The following is a 19,374-nucleotide window of genomic DNA, read 5'->3' as shown; positions in this document are numbered from 1 at the left end:
CAAGTCATTAGTGAAATGTAAATCAAAACCACAATGGCATTCCATTTCACACTCACTAAGATAGGTACTATTAAAAAAAATGAAAAGTGTTGAAAGGCTTTGGAAACATTGGAACCCTCATGCATTGCTGTTGGAAAACAGTATCATAGTTCCTCAAGAAGTCAGAATATAGGATTGAAACAATACAGCAATTCCACTCCGAGGTGTATAAATAAAAAAATTGAAAGCAGGGACTTGAACAGATGGTTGTACACCAATGTTCTTAGAAGCACTATTTGCAATAGTCAAAGGTGGAAGCAACCCAAGTGTCCTGCAACAGATGAAAAAATAAACCAAATGTGAGATATACACACAACAGAATATTATTCAGCCCTAAAAAGGAGTGACATTCAGATACATGATACAACATGGAGAAACTTTGAAAACATTAAGTAAAATAAGCCAGACACAAAAGTATAAATATTAAATGATCCCACTTGTATTAGGTACCTACAATAGGCCAATTAATAGACCAAAATTAAAATAGAGGCTATCAGGGCTGGGAGGAGGGGGAATAGGGAGTTACTATTTAATGGATAAAAGCTTCTCTCTGGGCTGACGAAAAAGTTCTGGAGCTTGATAGTGGGTGATGGTTGCACAGCACTGAGAACATACTTAATGCCACTGAATTGTACATTCAAAACTGGCTAAAATAGTAAATTTTATGTTATGTGTATTTCACCACAATTAAGAAATATTTTTGATTAAAATAGTATGCATTTTTTATGTGTATAACATATACTTCAGTAAAGCTGACTGGCAAACATTATAAAACTTTATATGTGACAGAAGGCATCCAAATTGGACAGAAGCAAAATTGTCACTATTTGCAGACAACATGATACTATATGTAGAAACACACCAAAAAACTGTTAGAAAGAGAAATTGGGAGAACAATCCCATTTATAGTTGCATTAAAAAGAATAAAATGCCCAGCAATAAATTTAGCCAAGGAAATGAAAATCTACAAGACTGTACACTGAAATCTAAAAGACATTGATGACAGAAACTGAAAACAACACAAACAAATGGAAAGACATACCATATTCATGGATTGGATGAATTAATATTGTTAAAATGTCCATTACCAACCAAAGCAATCTACAGAATAATATAGTCCCTATTGAAATACCAATGGAATTTTTCACAGAATTAGATCAAATATTCCCAAAATTTATATCAAACCATAAAAGACCCTAAATAGCCAAAGCAATCTTGAGAAAGAACAAAGTTGGAAGCACTTCATTCCCTGACTTCAAACTATACTAGGGCTTATTTAGTTAGTCAAAGAGTATGGTATTGGCCCAAAAACAGATATGGAGATCAATGATCATACAGGATCCAGAAATAAATCCATGTTTATCTAGTCAGTCAGTCCTCACCAAGGAAAGAAGTATATACAATGGGAAAAAGTGTCTTCAATAAATGGTGTTGGGAAAACTAAGACAATTATATGCAAAACAATGAAACTGGTCCACTCTCTTATACCATATTCAAAAGTGAAATGGGTAAAAGATTTAAATGGAAGACTAAAGCCATAAAACTTCTAGAAGAAAACATGGGCAGTAAGCTCATGTACACTGGTGTTAGTAATATTTTGGGGGTATCTGTCTCATCAAGCAAAGGCAACAAAAACAAAAATAAACAGAACGGCATCAAAAAAAAAAAACTTTGTATGTGAGATCGATACAAGATGGCAGCATGAGAGGTGAGACAGAGAATGCCCCCCAAAACCACACATAGTATGAAAATATAGTTAATACAACTAATCCTAAAACAGCAATAGGAAAGAAGGTTGCACCAGACTGCATACACCTGGAAAACAGAACAGACCTCACGAAACAGAACACCCAGCCATAGAGATATGCTTTGGAGTACAAACCTAGACTGCATGGGGCTCTGGAGGTTGGTGCGCTTGGGGAGCTTGGACAGGCAAAGTGCTTGAGAGACTGAGATTCCAACCATTTGTGGAGCATGGGGATCCACATTCAGCCACTCAGGAACAAAGGAGAGGCTTCCTAGCAGCAAGAGGGCTGCTGAAGGAGCGGGGTTTGCATGGACTTCTGTGCAGGAGAAAGGATAGGTGGACAAGACTGTCTGGGTGTGCTCTGCCCAGCAGGTTGGGAACTTTGAGGAGCTTCAGGTGCTCCATCCCCCTGGCTGCCTACACAGCTCCGAGTCCCCCACTGTGATACACAGCCAGCTGTGCCTTCCTCTTGGTCTTCCAGCACCAGCTCACAAACTGACAGTCACTGCATGGGCATCAGGCCAGCCAGAGGGAGGCCCTGCCTACAACAGCTAGAGAAGCAAAGCACAGAGGCTTACCTCTGTGCTCAGCCCACTGGCTCTGACACTGGATTCAGGCACTGCAGCCGGGAAGCAGGAAACAGCTCTATCCTCCCGCTGGGCACCAGCTCTGCTCCCCCAGGACCCCCAGCCTCACTCTAGGGGCTGAGCAACTCCAGAGACTGGAGCCTCTGGGCACTAGTGGGCACCACACAGAAATATGAAACATCAAAGGAACCTAGTTCAGACCAAAATCTCACAAACCCCAGAAAAAGGGCCAAATGAAACTGAACTCACAAATCTTCCTGAAAGGGAGTTCAAAATAAAAACCATAAACATGCTTATGGAAGTGCAGAAAAATATTCAAGAACTCAGGAACTAATTTAAGATGGAGCTTCAATCATTAAGAAATTCTATATCTGAAATGAAACACATAATGAAGAGATTAAGAAGCAGATTAGATATAGTTGAAGAGATGATAAATGGAATAGAAATTAGAGAAGAGGAATGCAAAGAAGCTGAGGCACGGAGAGAAAAAAGGATTTCTAAGAATTAAAGAATATTGAGAGGAACAATATTCATATTACAGGAGTACCAGAAGAAGGAGAGAGAGAAAATGAGATAGAAAGTGTCACTGAGGAGGTAATTGCTGAAAATTTCCCTAAACTGGGGAAGAAGATAGTCTCTCAGGCCATGGAGGTGCACAGATCTCCCAACATAAGGGACCCAAGGAAGACAACATCAAGACATAGTAATTAAAATGCCAAGATCAAGGATAAAGACAGACTGTTAAAAGCAGCTAGAGAGAGAAAAAAGATTACATACAAAGGAAAACCCATAAGGCTATCATCAGATTTCTCAACAGAAACCTTACAGGCCAGAAGGGAGAGGCACAATGTATTAAACGCAATGAAAAAGAAAGGCCTTGAACGAAGAATACTATACGCAGCAAGGTTATCACTTAAATCTGAAGGGGGGATAAAACAATTTTTAGATTAGCAAAAGATGAGAGAATTTATCTCCCACAAACCACCTCTACAGTGCATTTTGGAGGAATTACTATAGATGGAAGTACTCCTCAGGCTAAATAGCTGTCACAATGGGAAATAAAACCACAGCAAAGTAGAACAATTAATTACTAAGCAGATGTAAAATCAAATCAACTACTCCCAAAGTCAATCAGGGGAGAGACAAAGAATACAGAATATGATACCTAATATATAAAGAATGGAGGAGGAAGAAAAAGGAGGAAAAAAGAAAGAACCTTCAGGTTGTGTTTGTAATAGCATAATAAGTGACTTAAATTAGACTGTTAGATAGTAAGGGAATTACCCTTGAGCCTTTGGTAACCACAAATCTAAAGCGTTCAATGGCAATAAGTACATACCTATCAATAATCACCCTAAATGTAAATGGTCTGAATGCACCAATCAAAAGACACAGAGTCACTGAATGGACAAAAAAACAAGACTCATCTATAGGCTGCCTACAATAGACTCACTTCAAACCCAAAGACATATACAGACTGAAAGTAAAGGGATGGAAAAAGATATTTCATGCAACTAACAGAGAGAAAAAAGCAGGAATTGAAGTACTTGTATCAGAAAAAATAGGCTTCAAAACAAAGATAGTAACAAGAGACAAAGAAGGACATTACATAATGATAAAGGGGTCAGTCCAACAAGAGGATATAACTTCTATAAATATCTATGCACCCAACAAAGGATCACCTACATATGTGAAACAAATACTAACAGAATTAAAGGGGAAAACAGAATGCAATGCATTCACCTTAGGAGACTTCAACACACCACTCACTCAAAGGACAGATCAACAAGACAGAAAATAAGTAAAGAGACAGAGGCACTGAACAACGTATTAGAACAGATGGACCTAACAGATATCTACAGAACACTCCATCCAAAAGCAACAGGATATACATTCTTCTCAAGTACACATGTAACATTTTCAATAATAGATCATATACTATGCCACAAAAAGAGCCTCAGTAAATAAAAAAAGACTGAAATTGTAATAACCAGCTTATCAGATCAGAAAAGTATGAAACTAGAAATAAATTACACAAAGAAAATGAAGAAGCCTACAAACACATGTAGGCTTAATAACATGCTCCTATATAATCAAAGAATCAATGACCAAATAAAAACAGAGATCAAGCAATATATTAAGACAAATGACAACAATAATTCAACACCATCAAATCTGTGGGACGCAGTGAAGGCCATGCTAAGCAGGAAGTATACCGCAATACAGGCCTACCTCAGGAAAGAAGAAAAATCCCAAATGAACAGTCTACACTGACAATTAATGAAACTAGAAAAGGAAGAACAAATGAGACCCAAAGCCAGTAGAAGGAGGGACATAAAAAAATTATGACATAAATAAAATCAAGAAGAATAAAACAATAGAGACAATCAATGAAAGCAGGATCTGGTTCTTCGAGAAAATAAACAAAACAGATAAACCCTTAGACAGAGTTATCAAGAAAAAGAGTCTACACACAGAAACAGAATAAGAAATGAGAACGGAAAAATCACTACAGACACCACAGAAATACAAAGAATTATTAGAGAATACTATGAAAATCTATATGCTAACTAACTGGATAACCTAGGAGAAATGGACAACTTTGTAGAAAAATGCAACCTTCCATGGCTGACACAGGAAGAAAGAGAAAATCTAAATACACCAACTACAAGCAAGGAAATTGAATTGGTAATCAATCAAAAAACTACCTAAGAACAAAACTCCTGAACCATATGGTTTCACCGCTGAATTTTATCAAACGTTTAGTGAAGACCTAATACCCATACTCCTTAAAGTTATCCAAAAAGTAAAAGAGGAGGGAATACTCCCAAACTCATTCTATAAGGCCAGCATCACTCTACTACCAAAACCAGGCAAAGATACCACAAAAAAAGAAAATTACAGACCAATATCCCTGATGAACATAGATGCAAAATACTCAAGAAAATATTAGCAAACCAAATTCAAAAATACAGCAAAAAGATCATCCATCATTATCAAGTGGGATTCATCCCAGGGATGCAAGGATGGTATAACATTCAAAAATCCATCAACAAAATCCACCACATTCACAAAAAGAAGTACAAAAAACACATGATCATCCCCACAGATGCTGAAAAAACAGTTGACAAAATTCAACATCCATTCATGATAAAAACTCTCAACAAAATGGGTATAGAGGGCAAGTACCTCAACATAATAAAGGCCATATATGACAAACCCACAACCAACATCATACTTAACAGCAAGAAGCTGAAAGCTTTTCCCTTAAGATGGGGAACAAGAGAAGGATGCCCACTCTCCTACTTTTATTCAACATACTTCTGGAGGTCCTAGCCATAGCAATCAGACAACACAAAGAAATAAAAGGCATCCAGACTGGCAAGGAAGAAGTCAAACACTGTCCCTGTTTGCAGATGACATGATAATGTACATAAAAAACCCTAAAGACTCCACTCCAAAACTACTAGATCTAATATCTGAATTCAGCAACATTGTGGGATACAAAATTAATACACAGAAATCTGTTGCATTCCTATACACTAATGATGAACTAGCAGAAAGAGAAATCAGGAAAACAATTCCATTCACAATTGTATCCAGAGAATAAAATACCTAGGAATAAACCTAACCAAGGAAGTGAAAGACCAATGCCCTGAAAACTACAAGACAATCTTGAGAGAAATTAAAGAAGATAGCAATAAATGGAAATAGATCCTGTGCTCAAGGATAGGAAGAACTAATATTGTCAAAATGGCCATCCTCCCTAAAGCAATCGACAGATTCTATGCAATTCCTATCAAAATACCAACAGCATTCTTCAACAAACTAGAGAAAATAGTTCCAAAATTCATATGGAACCAAAAAAGACCCTGAATAGCCAAAGCAATCCTGAGAAGGAAGAATAAAGCTGAGGGAATTATGCTCCCCGACTTCAAGGTCTACTAAAAGCTACAGTAATCAAGACAATCTGGTACTAGCACAAGAACAGACCCATAGACCAATGGAACAGAATAGAGAGCGCAGATATAAACCCAAGTATATGTGGTCAAAGGAGCCATGGATATACAATGGGGAAATGACAGCCTCTTCAACAACTGGTGTTGGCAAAACTGGACAGCTACATGTAAGAGAATGAAACTGGATTACTGTCTAACCCCATACACAAAATAAACTCAAAATGGATCAAAGACCTGAATGTAAGTCATGAAACCACAAACCTCACAGAAGAAAACATAGGGAAAAATCTCTTGACTATAAACATGAGCAACTTTTTCCTGATCACATCTCCTCAGGAAGGGAAAAAAAATAAAAAATGAACAAATGGGACTACATCATGCTAAAAAGCTCTGTACAACAAAGGACACCATCAGCAGAATAAGAAGGAATCCTACATTATGGGAGAATATATTTGTAAATGACATATCCGACAAGGGGTTAACATCCAAAATATATAAAGAACTCACATGCCTCAACACCCAAAGAGCAAATAACCCTATTAAAAAATGGGCAGAGTATATGAACAGACACTTCTCCAAAGAAATTCAGATGGCCATTAGACACATGAAAAGATGCTCCACATCACTAATTATTAGGGAAATGCAAATTAAAACCACAATGAGATATCATCTCACACCAGTTAAGATGGCCAACATCCAAAAGACAAACAACAATAAATGATGGCAAGAATGTGGAGAAAGGGGAACTCTCCTACACTGCTGATGGACATGTAAATAGTTCAACTATTGTGGAAAGCACCATGGAGGTTCCTCAAAAAAACTTAAAATAGAAATACCACTTGACCCAGGAATTTCACTCCTAGGAATTTACCCTAATTGCAGTTTCCCAGTCTCAAAAAGACATATGCACCCCTATGTTTATCGCAGCACTATTTACAATAACCAAGAAATGGAAGCAACCTAAGTATCCATCAGTAGATGAATGGATAAAGAAGATGTGGTACATATACACAATGGAGTATTACTCAGCCGTAAGAAGAAAACAAATCCTACCATTTCCAACAACATGGATGGAGCTAGAGGATATTATGCTCAGTGAAATAAGCCAGGTGGAGAAAAACAAGTACCAAATGATTTCACTCATCTGTGGAGCATAAGAACAAAGAAAAGGTGAAGGAACAAAACAGCAGCAGACTCACGGAACCCAAAAATGTACTAACAGTTGCCAAAGGGAAAGGGATCTGGGGTGGGGGAGGGGGGAGGGGGCGAAAAGGAGAATAAGGGGCATTATGGTTAGCACACATAATGTGGGGGGTGGGGCACGGGGAAGGCAGTATAGCACAGAGAAAACAAGTAGTGACTCTATAGCATCTTACTATGCTGATGGACAGTGACTGTAATGGGGTATGTGGTGGGGACTTGATAATGGGGGGAATCTAGTAACCACAATGTTGCTCATGTAATTGTATATTAATGATACCAAAATTTTAAAAACAGAAAAATAAACTCTATATGTATCCACTGATCAAAGTTCTAACAAAATGGCATTATCATACACTTTGACTAGAAATGAATGCAATGTTTCTGAAAAGCATCTTAGCAATTTGTCACAAGTCACAAAAATATTTATTGCCTTCTACCTTACCCATTCATTCTATGAATCTACCCCATACAAAAAGGAGGCACAAAGATTTAAGCACAAAAACATTCATAAATATATTGTTTACATTATCACAATGCTATCCTAAAATAGGGAACATGGTAAAGAAAATGATCAGACATTCACAGCATACAGAAAAAGGCATATCTTAAAAAAATATCTTGGATAAATATTAACAATATTGAAAAATACATAAAATGTTATAAGCATAAGAGAAACATAAAACCACTTCATGTTATTCTATTTTGCTTCACTATGTTGAACAAAGCCAAGGAATTAACATATCTATTTCAATAGTGTTTATCTCCCAAGCTACATTATAGATCCTCACCCACATGTTATCAAGGCCTATGACCACAGTCAGAGAAGCCGCCATGGAAGAAGTGGAGTTTGAAGGGAGAAAGAATAAAGGCTCCAAGAGAGGACTTGTCTCCTTACTATTTATGATTTCCTCAAATCAAAACTCTTTTAAAATTGAACTACAATCTTTAAAAAAAGAGGAAAAATAGTACTTAGAAAGGATTAAAAGTATCTATTTTTTAATTCATCAGGGGGCACTCCAAGGACATGTTTTAGCTGTAGTGTTAGATTTTGTTGGTTTCTCTTTAGTGAGCATACCACAAACCTTCTCAAAGTTTTACATGCTCATAATTACCTAAAACTCCTATTCTGTAATGGCAGATTTTACTCTGGGAGAGTAACATTAGAAGATGCCTAAGAATAATTATCCAAAAAAGCATTTTATGAACATCTGTTTGCCTCATATTTGCCAACATGCAATAATTACTATCATACCACTACCACATTCCACACAACCCCTTCACCTTCATGTTTTCATGTACTCCTCCTAACAATAATGTAAGATAAGCAGAAGTGATAATACCAACTCAAGTTCCACACCCCAACATATACTAAGCACCCACAAAAAACTGTGCAAGGTATTTCATATTAACTCACTCAAAATTTAATTATTACCAAAAATCTACACTATTCCCAATTTACAGATGAGGAAGCTGAGGTTCAGCAGTTAAAGCAATTTACCCAAAGGGCAGATCTGTGATCCGCATTGGTCTGTCTGAATCTGAAGCCTATGCAATTTCATCATCTGGCCAAGTCTCATCGGCAACTGAAGCCCAGAGTCTCCTAACACTTTATCTAATGTGCTTTTCACCATGACATGCTGCCTCCATAATGAGTACAAAACCTTCCATCAGGAGCTCACAGATGATGACCCCATTAGATTTTAAATAACGTCAGAAGGAAGCTTGCACTACAGAAGGAAAAGCTGTAGTGGTGAGGGAAACTGCTTCAGAAACATAGCTAGATTAAAGCACAGGGAATGAAGTGTAAAGCATTTGATAAAAGAATACTCAAAAGAGTCACAGTTGATACAGGTTTCTAAACAGTTTATAAACAGATGTAGTTTATAAAATCCTAAAATTACATTTATAATATTACAATAAGGACACTTTTGAAATCTTTTAACATTACAATTGGGACATCTATAGAAATTGCCTGTGAGTCAGAGTCATCATTACTTCAGAGTATTTTCTGATAAGTATGTATGACTATGTGCTTCTGATAAACATGTTTTAACTACCTAATAAAATGATAAACAATGGTTCATTAAAGTATGAATGTTACTTACATATCCCAGTTTGGAGCTATTCGTAAATGCTGGATTAACAATTGGAACTAGAATAAAAAATTAAGATGTACATTTTATTTATGAGACAACAGAGAATAGGGAGCATTAAATTAACAAATTAGACCTATATTGAACTGAAATGTGAATCCTGCACAAAGGATGTAATTATTCACAAAGATGCAAAAGCATCTTCTGAATAAAGTAAAATTGAAAATTAAGACCAGGAACTTCCAGTTCTCCTAGCCAGTTGTTTTCCCTGAATGTGCCCTCATTATCGGACAAACACAAACCCAGTACCAAATAAGTAATGCTAATACTATTCCGGAGGCAAATGAAATTAAAATTTTTTAAGCCAGTTCCCAAGTGAGGACTCACGATGGAAAACGCCTGAGACCTCTGTAACTCCTCTCTGAGGATGACATCAAAAGCTCTCTCAAATTCCCATGGTTTAACCAACGAACGAAGACAGTACAAGAAATATCATTAGGAGAAAAAGAAAAACAAATGTCTCAGAAACAAAAATCTCTCTTCAGTGTCACATCAGAAACCTTGGCATTCACCAGGTCGACCCCATAAAGGAGCCCCTACTCCCACAGGAGCAGCTCACCCTTATAGCTGATGAAGAAGTCTCTGTCCAATGATTTCAGAGATGAAAAATATCTTAGAATTATCACAAGTTAACATAAAATGCAAACCAGAGTATTACAAAAGAAGGTCAAAATCACTGTGTATTCAACTGCTTTTGGACCTAAGGATTAAAAAGAGGATAATTTTGGCAAACCTATTATCTTGATAAATCATTTTTTCCCATTGTAATCATATCAGTATTTTAACACTTGTTTTAATCTCTACAGAAATAAAAGAGTTATGTGCAGCAGGCATGCTACAAGGACCATGAAAAGAGCCTACTTTACAGCTTAGCTACCTACCAGGGGGGAATGGAGGAGCCTGGTGGCCACATCCCTGTGAGCAGCGATCACACACAAATAGCACAAGAGATTCAGCTTAGCCCGGGAGGCCCCCATGCTCCTCTCAGTGGAGTCGATCTGTGAGCACACTTGCAGCAAAAAGTCATTCCAGTCTTGGTCTTTTATAAATACTAATTTATCCACTGAGGAGGAAAGACAATATTAGAAGTGGGTGTCATGTGAGAAAGGATTGCTGAAAACACTACAAAAGAATTAATATTGAATACAGAATTCAACAGCTAAGATGAGGACAAAGAAAATACTAACTTAACACTGTCAAAACCAAAACTCCTCCAAAGACGACACTACTTTCATTCACTCTTCTGTACTCATTTCTTTTCCTACCCAGAGACTTTTTAACTATGTCAATGGAAAATTATGCTAAAAAAAGGAGGCAGATGTTTAACTAATTATCCTGCAACCGATAATATAACAAAATAATAAGTTAAATAAAATTATGTTATGAAAAATCAAGATAGCCTTTGATTTTTATCCCAAAGTACTGGAAAAGCCAAAATTTTACAGTTGTTCAAGAAGTTCCAATGATATTACTGTTCAATAAAACCAGCTTAATATGATGGCTGAAATCGATTAGAAGTGCCACCTCCAAATCCCTATAGAAACAAAGGGCAAAAACTGGAAAATGAGATGCCTTCTAAAATTAACATAGCCTCAGCTAATCTCCATCTTTAAACAAAATAAGGTGTAATAATAATTTCCTAAAATAACCTCAAAGTAAAGGTGAAAAGGGAAGGAATATTATTTTGAGGTAATAATCTTCTAGGTTTGCATAAATAGTGGTTCTACTTGACAGTTCATTTCATTTTGAACATATTTTACTTTGAATTTACTTTGATTTTATTTCAAATAACAGATTCTACTCTCCCTGTGATAAATAATTTTTTCTGGATATAGCTTAACTTAAAATATAACTTAACAAACAAAATACATCAAAACTTAAGGTATTAAAAATTTTTGAAGTCCACCCTAAATAAGACTTTCTATATAGAGAGAGAAAACATAAAAATATTTTAAGTTTCTCCATTCACACACCATCTGACCCCATTCTCAGCTGCCCTGCTCCCTCACACAGAATCTTGATTCTTCACTGTGGCATCCAGCCCTCTACACCCACAAGCATTGGAAATATTGGAAACTCAACTGGCTCTACAAGGGGAAGGGCAAGAGAATGACCCACTCACTCCACAGGAAAACTCATCAAGCTTTACAGGAACTTTCCCGCCCACAAGAGTACAGGGGCAGCTCAGAGTCAGCTGAGAAAGGTCAAAGGCTGACACAAATGGATTACAGGTTGTTTATAATTTACAGAACACTGTCCCAAGAATATAGTCAGTTGGGGAAACAAAATTAAAATTTAGCTATTTATAAATAATATATTCCATTTACTATTAAGTTTCATATTTGTATCTGTCTACCAAGAGTAATATTTGTTGATAAGCCCTTTAGGGTCATACCTGAATGTGCTGGTAGATGCAATATTCTTGGATCAAATTTGGTTGGTGGTTGTTTTATTATCTGTAGTTAGAAAAACAAATGTAAAAAAATACCTTTAATTCTCCTTTTAAGATACCTATATCAATATATCCCCTATATCAGATTTATAATCAATGAGAACAGAAAAGAATGCTGTAAAATTTTTTTACCAAAAAGAGTAAGAATTCAACAGAGCCCTTTCAGATTAAAATATACAAATATAAACTATAATTTGTAAAAATATATATTTGAATTGCTTTCTGCAATAAAATAAATCTTCATGGGAAAGAGTTACCCTATCTTGGGTTACTCTCAAACTAATTTACCTCTAGATTAAAAACCTGGTCATTCAACATGTATTTATCAAACGCCTGCCAGGTGAGGCACTATGTTTAAGTGCTAAGGGGGGCAGGAAGATACAAAAGACATGATCCTACTGTCAAGGAGCTGATACTCTGGGAAGATAACACAAACATTTGTTAAACAATTTTTTTAATTTAATTAACAGCGCAAAACAGGCAGGACGTAATTACAAACAAAACATTTCACAGAAATTTTTCTAAAAAATGAGAGAACGCAACAACTGTAGGTTGATGTGGTCAGGACAAGGTTCACAGAAGAGCTAGAAGGTGGGCTGAGGTCCTGAAGAATAGTCAGGACATGGTGGTTGACTTAGAGAAGGCACCATTCCAGGAAGCCTCTTAACAGCATGAGTAGGAAAGTACATTTTTTTTTTTGAGCAAAGTAAACATGTAGTTGGATCCATGAGTTTGGAACATCTTGAGATTTTTATTAAATAATTCAACCATCACTTCTATGTCTAACTTCTCCAAAACCTCTCTACAGAGCATTTTTTAAAGTCTTTGCTGGTAATGTTCTTGCCAAAGATGCATAACCTAATCCTAACCACGAGAAACCTTAGACAAATGCAAATTGAGGGACATCCTACAAAAGACCTGACCAGTACTCTTCAAAGTGTCAGTGTCACAGAAGAGGAGAGACTGGGAAATTACCAAACAGCTATGATAAACAAGGACAGATGGTAGGAGAGTAAGTAGGCATAACAACAAACATGGGATCCTATAATAGAAAAAGGACATCAGTGGCAGAACTGGTAAAATTCACAAGCGTTTGGTAATTTAGTTAATAGCACCACACCACAGGGAAACCACCGTTAATTCCCTGGTGTCACTAACCAAACTACAGTCCTGTAAATGTTAACATTAGAAGCAGTGGTGTAAAATGTATAAAGGAACTCTACAATTTTTAACCTTTTCTGTAAGTCTAAAATTGGTCCAAAATTAAATGTTAAAAAAAATTTCTACTAAGGTTTCCAAAAAATAATTAAGTGAGGTTATAAGAAGAAATAAGGAAATAGAGAGAAAATATGATCAAAGGGTATCACAAATTGTTGTAGGTCCACTGAGAAAATACCCCATTATGTGTTAAATTTAGCATAACACACTGTTACTGTGCCACACATCTTAAATCATAAATTAGCTCCATTATGAAGAATAGTTGGATAATCTATATTAAATGTTCTCTACCTAGTAAATAAATATGCACCCAAGAACCCATTTGTTCTGAACTATAGTAATATTCCCTAAAAAGATGAAAAGAAGCCATCTTAAATTTTAAAAAGACATTAAAAAAGGAGAAAATTGAAATGGATCAAAGATCTGAATGTAAGTCATGAAACCATAAAACTCTTAGAAAACATAAGCAAAAATCTCTTGAATATAAACATGAGCAACTTTTTCATGAACATATCTTCCAAGGCAAGGGAAACAAAAGTGAAAATGAACAAATGGGACTATATCAAACTAAAAAGCTTCTGTACAGTAAAGGATACCATCAGCAGAACAAAAAGGCATCCGACAGTATGGGAGAATATATTCATAAATGACATATCCAACAAGGGGTTGACATCCAAAATATATAAAGAGCTCACGTGCCTCAACAAACAAAAAGCAAATAATCCAATTAAAAAATGGGCAGAGGATATGAACAGACACTTCTCCAAAGAAGAAATTCAGATGGCCAACAGACACATCAAAAGATGGTCCACATCACTAATCAACATAGAAATGCAAATTAAAGCCACAATGAGATATCACATCATACCAGTTAGAATGGTCACCAACCAAAAAACAAATAACAACAAATGCTGTCGAGGATGTGGAGAAAGGGGAACTCTCCTACACTGCTGGTGGGAATGTAAATTAGTTCAACCATTGTGAAAAGCACTATGGAGGTTCCTCAAAAAACTAAAAATAGAAATACCATATGACCTAGGAATTCCACTCCTAGGAACTTACCCTAAGAATGCAGCAGCCCAGTTTGAAAAAGACATATGCACCCCTATGTTTATCACAGCACTATTTACAATAGCCATGAAATGGAACCTAAGTGTCCATCAGTAGATGAATGGATAAAGAGGATGTGGTACATATACACAATGGAATATTATTCAGCCATAAGAAGAAAACAAATCCTACCATTTGCAACAACATGGATGGAGCTAGAGGGTATTATGCTCAGTGAAATAAGCCAGGTGGAGAAAGACAAGTACCAAATGATTTCACTCATCTATAAAGTATAAGAACAAAGCAAAAACTGAAGGAACAAAACAACAACAGACTCACAGAACCCAAGAATGGACTAAGTTACCAAAAGGAAAGGTACTGGGAAGGATGGGTGGGAAGGGAGGGAGAAGGGGAATAAGGGGCATTATGATTAGTACACATAACGTGGGGAGGCACAAGGAAGGCAGTATAGCACAGAGAAGACAAGTAGTGACTCTACAGCACCTCACTATGCTGACGGACAGTGACTGTAATGGGGTATGTGTGGGGGACTTGATAATGAGGGGAATCTAGTAACCACAATATTGCTCATGTAATTATATATTAATGATACCAAAATAAAAAATAAAAAAAGAAGAAAATTAAAATATAGCATAGGAGTAGAATGTGTCAGAGGCTAGAAATCAACAGAAAACAAAGGGACAAGAAACTAATTTTATTTGTAAGGAGGGTACTCATCATCCCCTAGTAATACAGAATTACTTTCCAAAAGACCAGAAGCAACCAAAGTCACACAGGGTTAGAAGTACCCTGTGAACCATGACTCCCCATGCTCCCCTTGCCTCCCCACCACCTGCCCTACAGTCCTGACAGCCTATGAGAGGGTGTGGTCTCTGTGTGATCTGCCCACCACCTACCAGCCTGGTGAGCAGCTCCCTGACATCTGCCTTTGTAACACAATAAGCAAGTAGAAGATCTGGAGCAATTCAACCAAGTATTTGTGGAGAAATGAAGGGAATGGGGTCTGAGGGCTGAGGGCTGAAGTCAGCAGCTACTCCTCAGCCCATGGGAAGAAAAATCATCACTCTGATGAAATGGACAGCAATGCAGGAAAAGGAGAGGGTGATGGGTAGGGAGGAAGTTAGAAATACAGACATGAGGCAGAGGAAAATAAGGCAACCAACAGAGGAACAGGAAAGAAAATGAGGCGAAGAATATTTGGAATGAAAATATCATCCAGGTTTCAGCTATCAGTGAAGTCTACACCACACTCTCAGTCATTAAGGCATCTTCCTCACCTTTGGGTTGTCGATAATCGGAGTGACAACGAGATCCGAGTCTGTGTAGATAAGCTCTCTCATCTGGGATTCCAGGGCCTGCTGACTCAGGTGCCCACTTACAACCTGAACCAAGAACAAAAATTAGATTTTGTTCCTGTAATTAATGAAGAGCTTTTAAAAATTAGATGATGATTACAATTAGCACACATAATGTAATGGGGTGGGGGTGGAACAGGAAAGGCAGAATATAAAGAGAAGATAAGTAATGATTCTATAGAATCTTACCACGCTGATGGACAGTGACTGTAATGGGGTATGTGGGGGGGACTTGACAATAGGGGGAGTCTAGTAAGCATAATGTTGTTGTATGTTAACGATATCAAAATAAAAATATAAATAAATAATTAGAAGCTGAATAAGACATCACTGAAAAAGATCCTTTATCAATGTACATTAACTGCTACTCCAAACACTTTTATAAAAAGGATTTTTGTGAAGATCAAATTAAAATAAGGCATATTCCAATTTTTGCAGGTAAAAACCACAAAGCTCAGAGAAAGTGACTTGCTCATGTTTACCATAAAGGCTGGTTAGGATGAGAAAGTTGGATCTCCGATAGTTGGATGTTCTAAACTATGATAAGGCAAACTGGATTTTCAATTACCAGCACAGTTTTTATGTTTCATCCACCAAACACTAATTAATTTATTTCTACCTTAGAGAATAATCAATATGAACTTAAAATTATAGCATAAAAAAATTTCAGGGTTAAGTACTCTTACCTTAGTGTTAAAAACCTATATTTTTATAAAACCTATTTAAAGTGGAGCTGATACTAAATGAAAACAAATAACTAGATGTTTGCCATCAGTTATTCCTTTGAGATGTTCTTTGTGCTCTGCCTAAACACAACTTTTATTCCATGTGCTATGCCTTAGTATTTCACAACAAACAAAAAAGAGGATTTATGCATGAAGAATTTACATTGAGACGTTGACCAGCAAACTGAATAAAAGAGAAAACCAAACCAGCGAAGCAAAACATGAGGAAAAGAGATTATCCAAAACTGAGGTGGGGCATGGATAAAAAAACAATTAATAAAGTTCCTGGAAACCAAGACAGCCCCTTTGCAACATAGTAGATAGACATAAAAAGGACATAAAGGATAAGTAAGGAGGAATTCTTTAAAAACATTTTTCTAAAAACATATAAGAACATGGACTTCCAAGACAGAAAAAGAATTTTTTAAAAATCCAAAATGAGCTAACTGAAAAATTGTTAAAATAATATAAGAATCAGAAAGGCAGAGAAATTAGAAAATGTAGTATACATAAGCTTTCTATATATAAATTGAATGTATGCACAAATAACAGGTCATAAAAATGTAATTATATCATTCACAATAGCAAAAAATAAAATTAAATGCCCAGGAATAAACTAAGTAATCAAACATTGCAATGAGAGCTCATTAACTAAATAAAAATATTAAGTCATAAAATTGTATTCCCTTGTTTAAAAATGAACATACATGTTTAGAACCAGAAGAAGGGATATCAAAATGTAATCAATGTAACAACTCTGGTTATTTAATTGTAAGTCATTTTTTGTTTTCTTTATCCTCTTGTACATTTTCCAAGTAATCTACATTATATATCTTTGTAATTGAATTTAAAACTACCATTTCAAAAGTTTAAAACAGAGGAGGAGGGACTAAGATGGCAGCGTGAGTAGAGCAGCAGAAATCTCCTCCCAAAACCATATATATTTTTGAAAATACAACAAATACAACTATTCCTAAAACATAGACCAGAAGATACAGTACAACAGCCAGACTACATCTACATCTGCGAAAACTCAGCGCCTCACAAAGGGGGTAAGATACAAGCCGCGACCCAGCTGGACCCAAGTGACACCCCACACCACAGCTCCCTGGCGGGAGGAGAGGAGTTGGAGCGGGGAGGGAGTGGGAGCCCAGGACTGCTGAATACCAGCCCTAGTCATCTGCACTGGGAGCACAGACACACATTGCGTAGTGTGCTGAATATCAGGGAAATGGAACAGTAAAACCTGCGAGCAGGTCCCCGCAGCCAGCGCCCCAGAGACAAAAGAAAAGTGAGTGCTTTTTGAAAATCTTAAAGGGACAGGGGCCTCACAGCTGGACGGAAGCGTCCCGGGACATTCAGCCCAGGAGCGGGAAATCCCAAGGAAATTCTGGTACACCAACCCCCTGGGAGGCAGCACTCCTATGAAGCCCCTCACAGTGATAAGCAGCCTCCCATCCATTCCCCCTCCGGAGCAGCCCCGCCACAGCAGGGCAGCAGCCTGAGAGCGGCTGTGCACACAGCAGCCGCCCACAGCCTCCTCTGCAGTCGTGCAGGCCAGACTCAGAAGCCCCGCAGCGCACAGCAGCCCAGCACAGACAGAAGAAGCCAGGACAGGGCGCCAAGGGTAGCCATTCTTGCAGGAGAGCACTCCTGGCATGCCTGCCCCTCCCTGCAGGGCTATGGGCTGCCTCGACGGCTGACCCGCCCACGGCAGCTCTGGAAATAAAACCAGAAGCTGCTCTGAGAAGGGCAAGGCGACCAGCAAGCAGAAAGGGACTTTGTTCTCCCAGCTAACATACCCACTAACTGCCCACGACCACCTCTATAGCCATGAAAAGGCAGAAGACTCTGATCCAATCCAGAATTACCCACAAAACCCCTGAGAGGGAGCCTCGGGAGATAGATTTAACCAATCTTCCTGAAAAAGAATTCAAAATAAAGGTAATAATCATGCTGATGGACCTGCAGAGAAATATGCAAGAGCTAAAGGATCAAGTTAGGAGGGAGAATACAGAAATAAAGCAATCTCTGGAAGGACTAAAGAGCAGAATGGATGAGGTGCAAGAAGCCATTAATGGAATAGAAATCAGAGAACAGGAACACAGAGAAGCTGAGGCACAGAGAGATAAAAGGATCTCCAGGAATGAGAGAATACTAAGAGAACTGTGTGACCAATCCAAATGGAACAATATTTGCATTACAGGGGTACCAGAAGAAGAAGAGAGAGAAAAGGGGATAGAAAGTATATTTGAAGAAATAATTGCTGAAAACTTCCCCAAACTGGGAGAGGAAACAGTCGCTCAGACCATGGAAGCCCACAGAACTCCCAACACAAGGGACCCAAGGAGGACAACACCAAAACACATAATAATTAAAATGGCAAAGATCAAGGACCAGGACAGAGTATTAAAGGCAGCCAGAGAGAAAAAAAAGGTCATCTACAAAGGAAAACCTATCAGGAAATCATCAGACTTCTCAACAGAAACCTTACAGGCCAGAAGAGAATGCCATGATATATTTAATGCAATGAAACAGAAGGGCCTTGAACCAAGAATACTGTATCCAGAATGATTACCATTTAAATTTGAAGGAGGGACTAAACAATTCCCAGACAAGCAAAAGTTGAGGGAATTTGCCTCCCACAAACCACCTCTACAGGATATTTTAAAGGGACTGTTCTAGATGGAAGCACTCCTAAGGCAAAATGGATGTCACCAGAGAAAATAAAATCACAACAAAGGAAGCAGACTGACCAAACACTAACTAAAGGCAAAAAATAAAATCAACTACTCACAAAAGCAGTCAAAGGAAACACAAAAGAGCACAGAATAAAACACCTAACATACAAAGAATGAAGGAGGA

General features: G+C 37.4%; 1 protein-coding gene across 12 annotated transcripts in view; it reads right to left on the bottom strand.

The window, feature by feature from the left end:
• The window catches only part of ULK4 (unc-51 like kinase 4), a 724,727-nt gene that overhangs the window by 684,659 nt on the left and 20,694 nt on the right, over nt 1-19,374 (bottom strand). For 11 of the 12 annotated variants that reach the window (XR_008996028.1, XR_008996026.1, XM_057497578.1 and 8 more), the window contains 4 exons: nt 15,707-15,811; nt 12,084-12,144; nt 10,570-10,751; nt 9,641-9,687 (listed from right to left, as the gene is read on the bottom strand). Coding sequence is in view for 10 of the 12 variants with exons in the window: in XM_057497578.1 (XP_057353561.1) it covers nt 9,641-9,687; nt 10,570-10,751; nt 12,084-12,144; nt 15,707-15,811 (395 nt within the window). In the remaining 2 variants the exon portion in view is untranslated. The remainder of the gene's footprint in view (nt 1-9,640; nt 9,688-10,569; nt 10,752-12,083; nt 12,145-15,706; nt 15,812-19,374) is intronic. The other variant, XM_057497569.1, reaches the window with a different exon arrangement.

The sequence above is a fragment of the Manis pentadactyla genome, chromosome 1, assembly GCF_030020395.1.
Source record: "Manis pentadactyla isolate mManPen7 chromosome 1, mManPen7.hap1, whole genome shotgun sequence".
Lineage (NCBI taxonomy): Eukaryota > Metazoa > Chordata > Mammalia > Pholidota > Manidae > Manis > Manis pentadactyla.
This window is presented reverse-complemented; position numbering and strand designations above follow the sequence as displayed.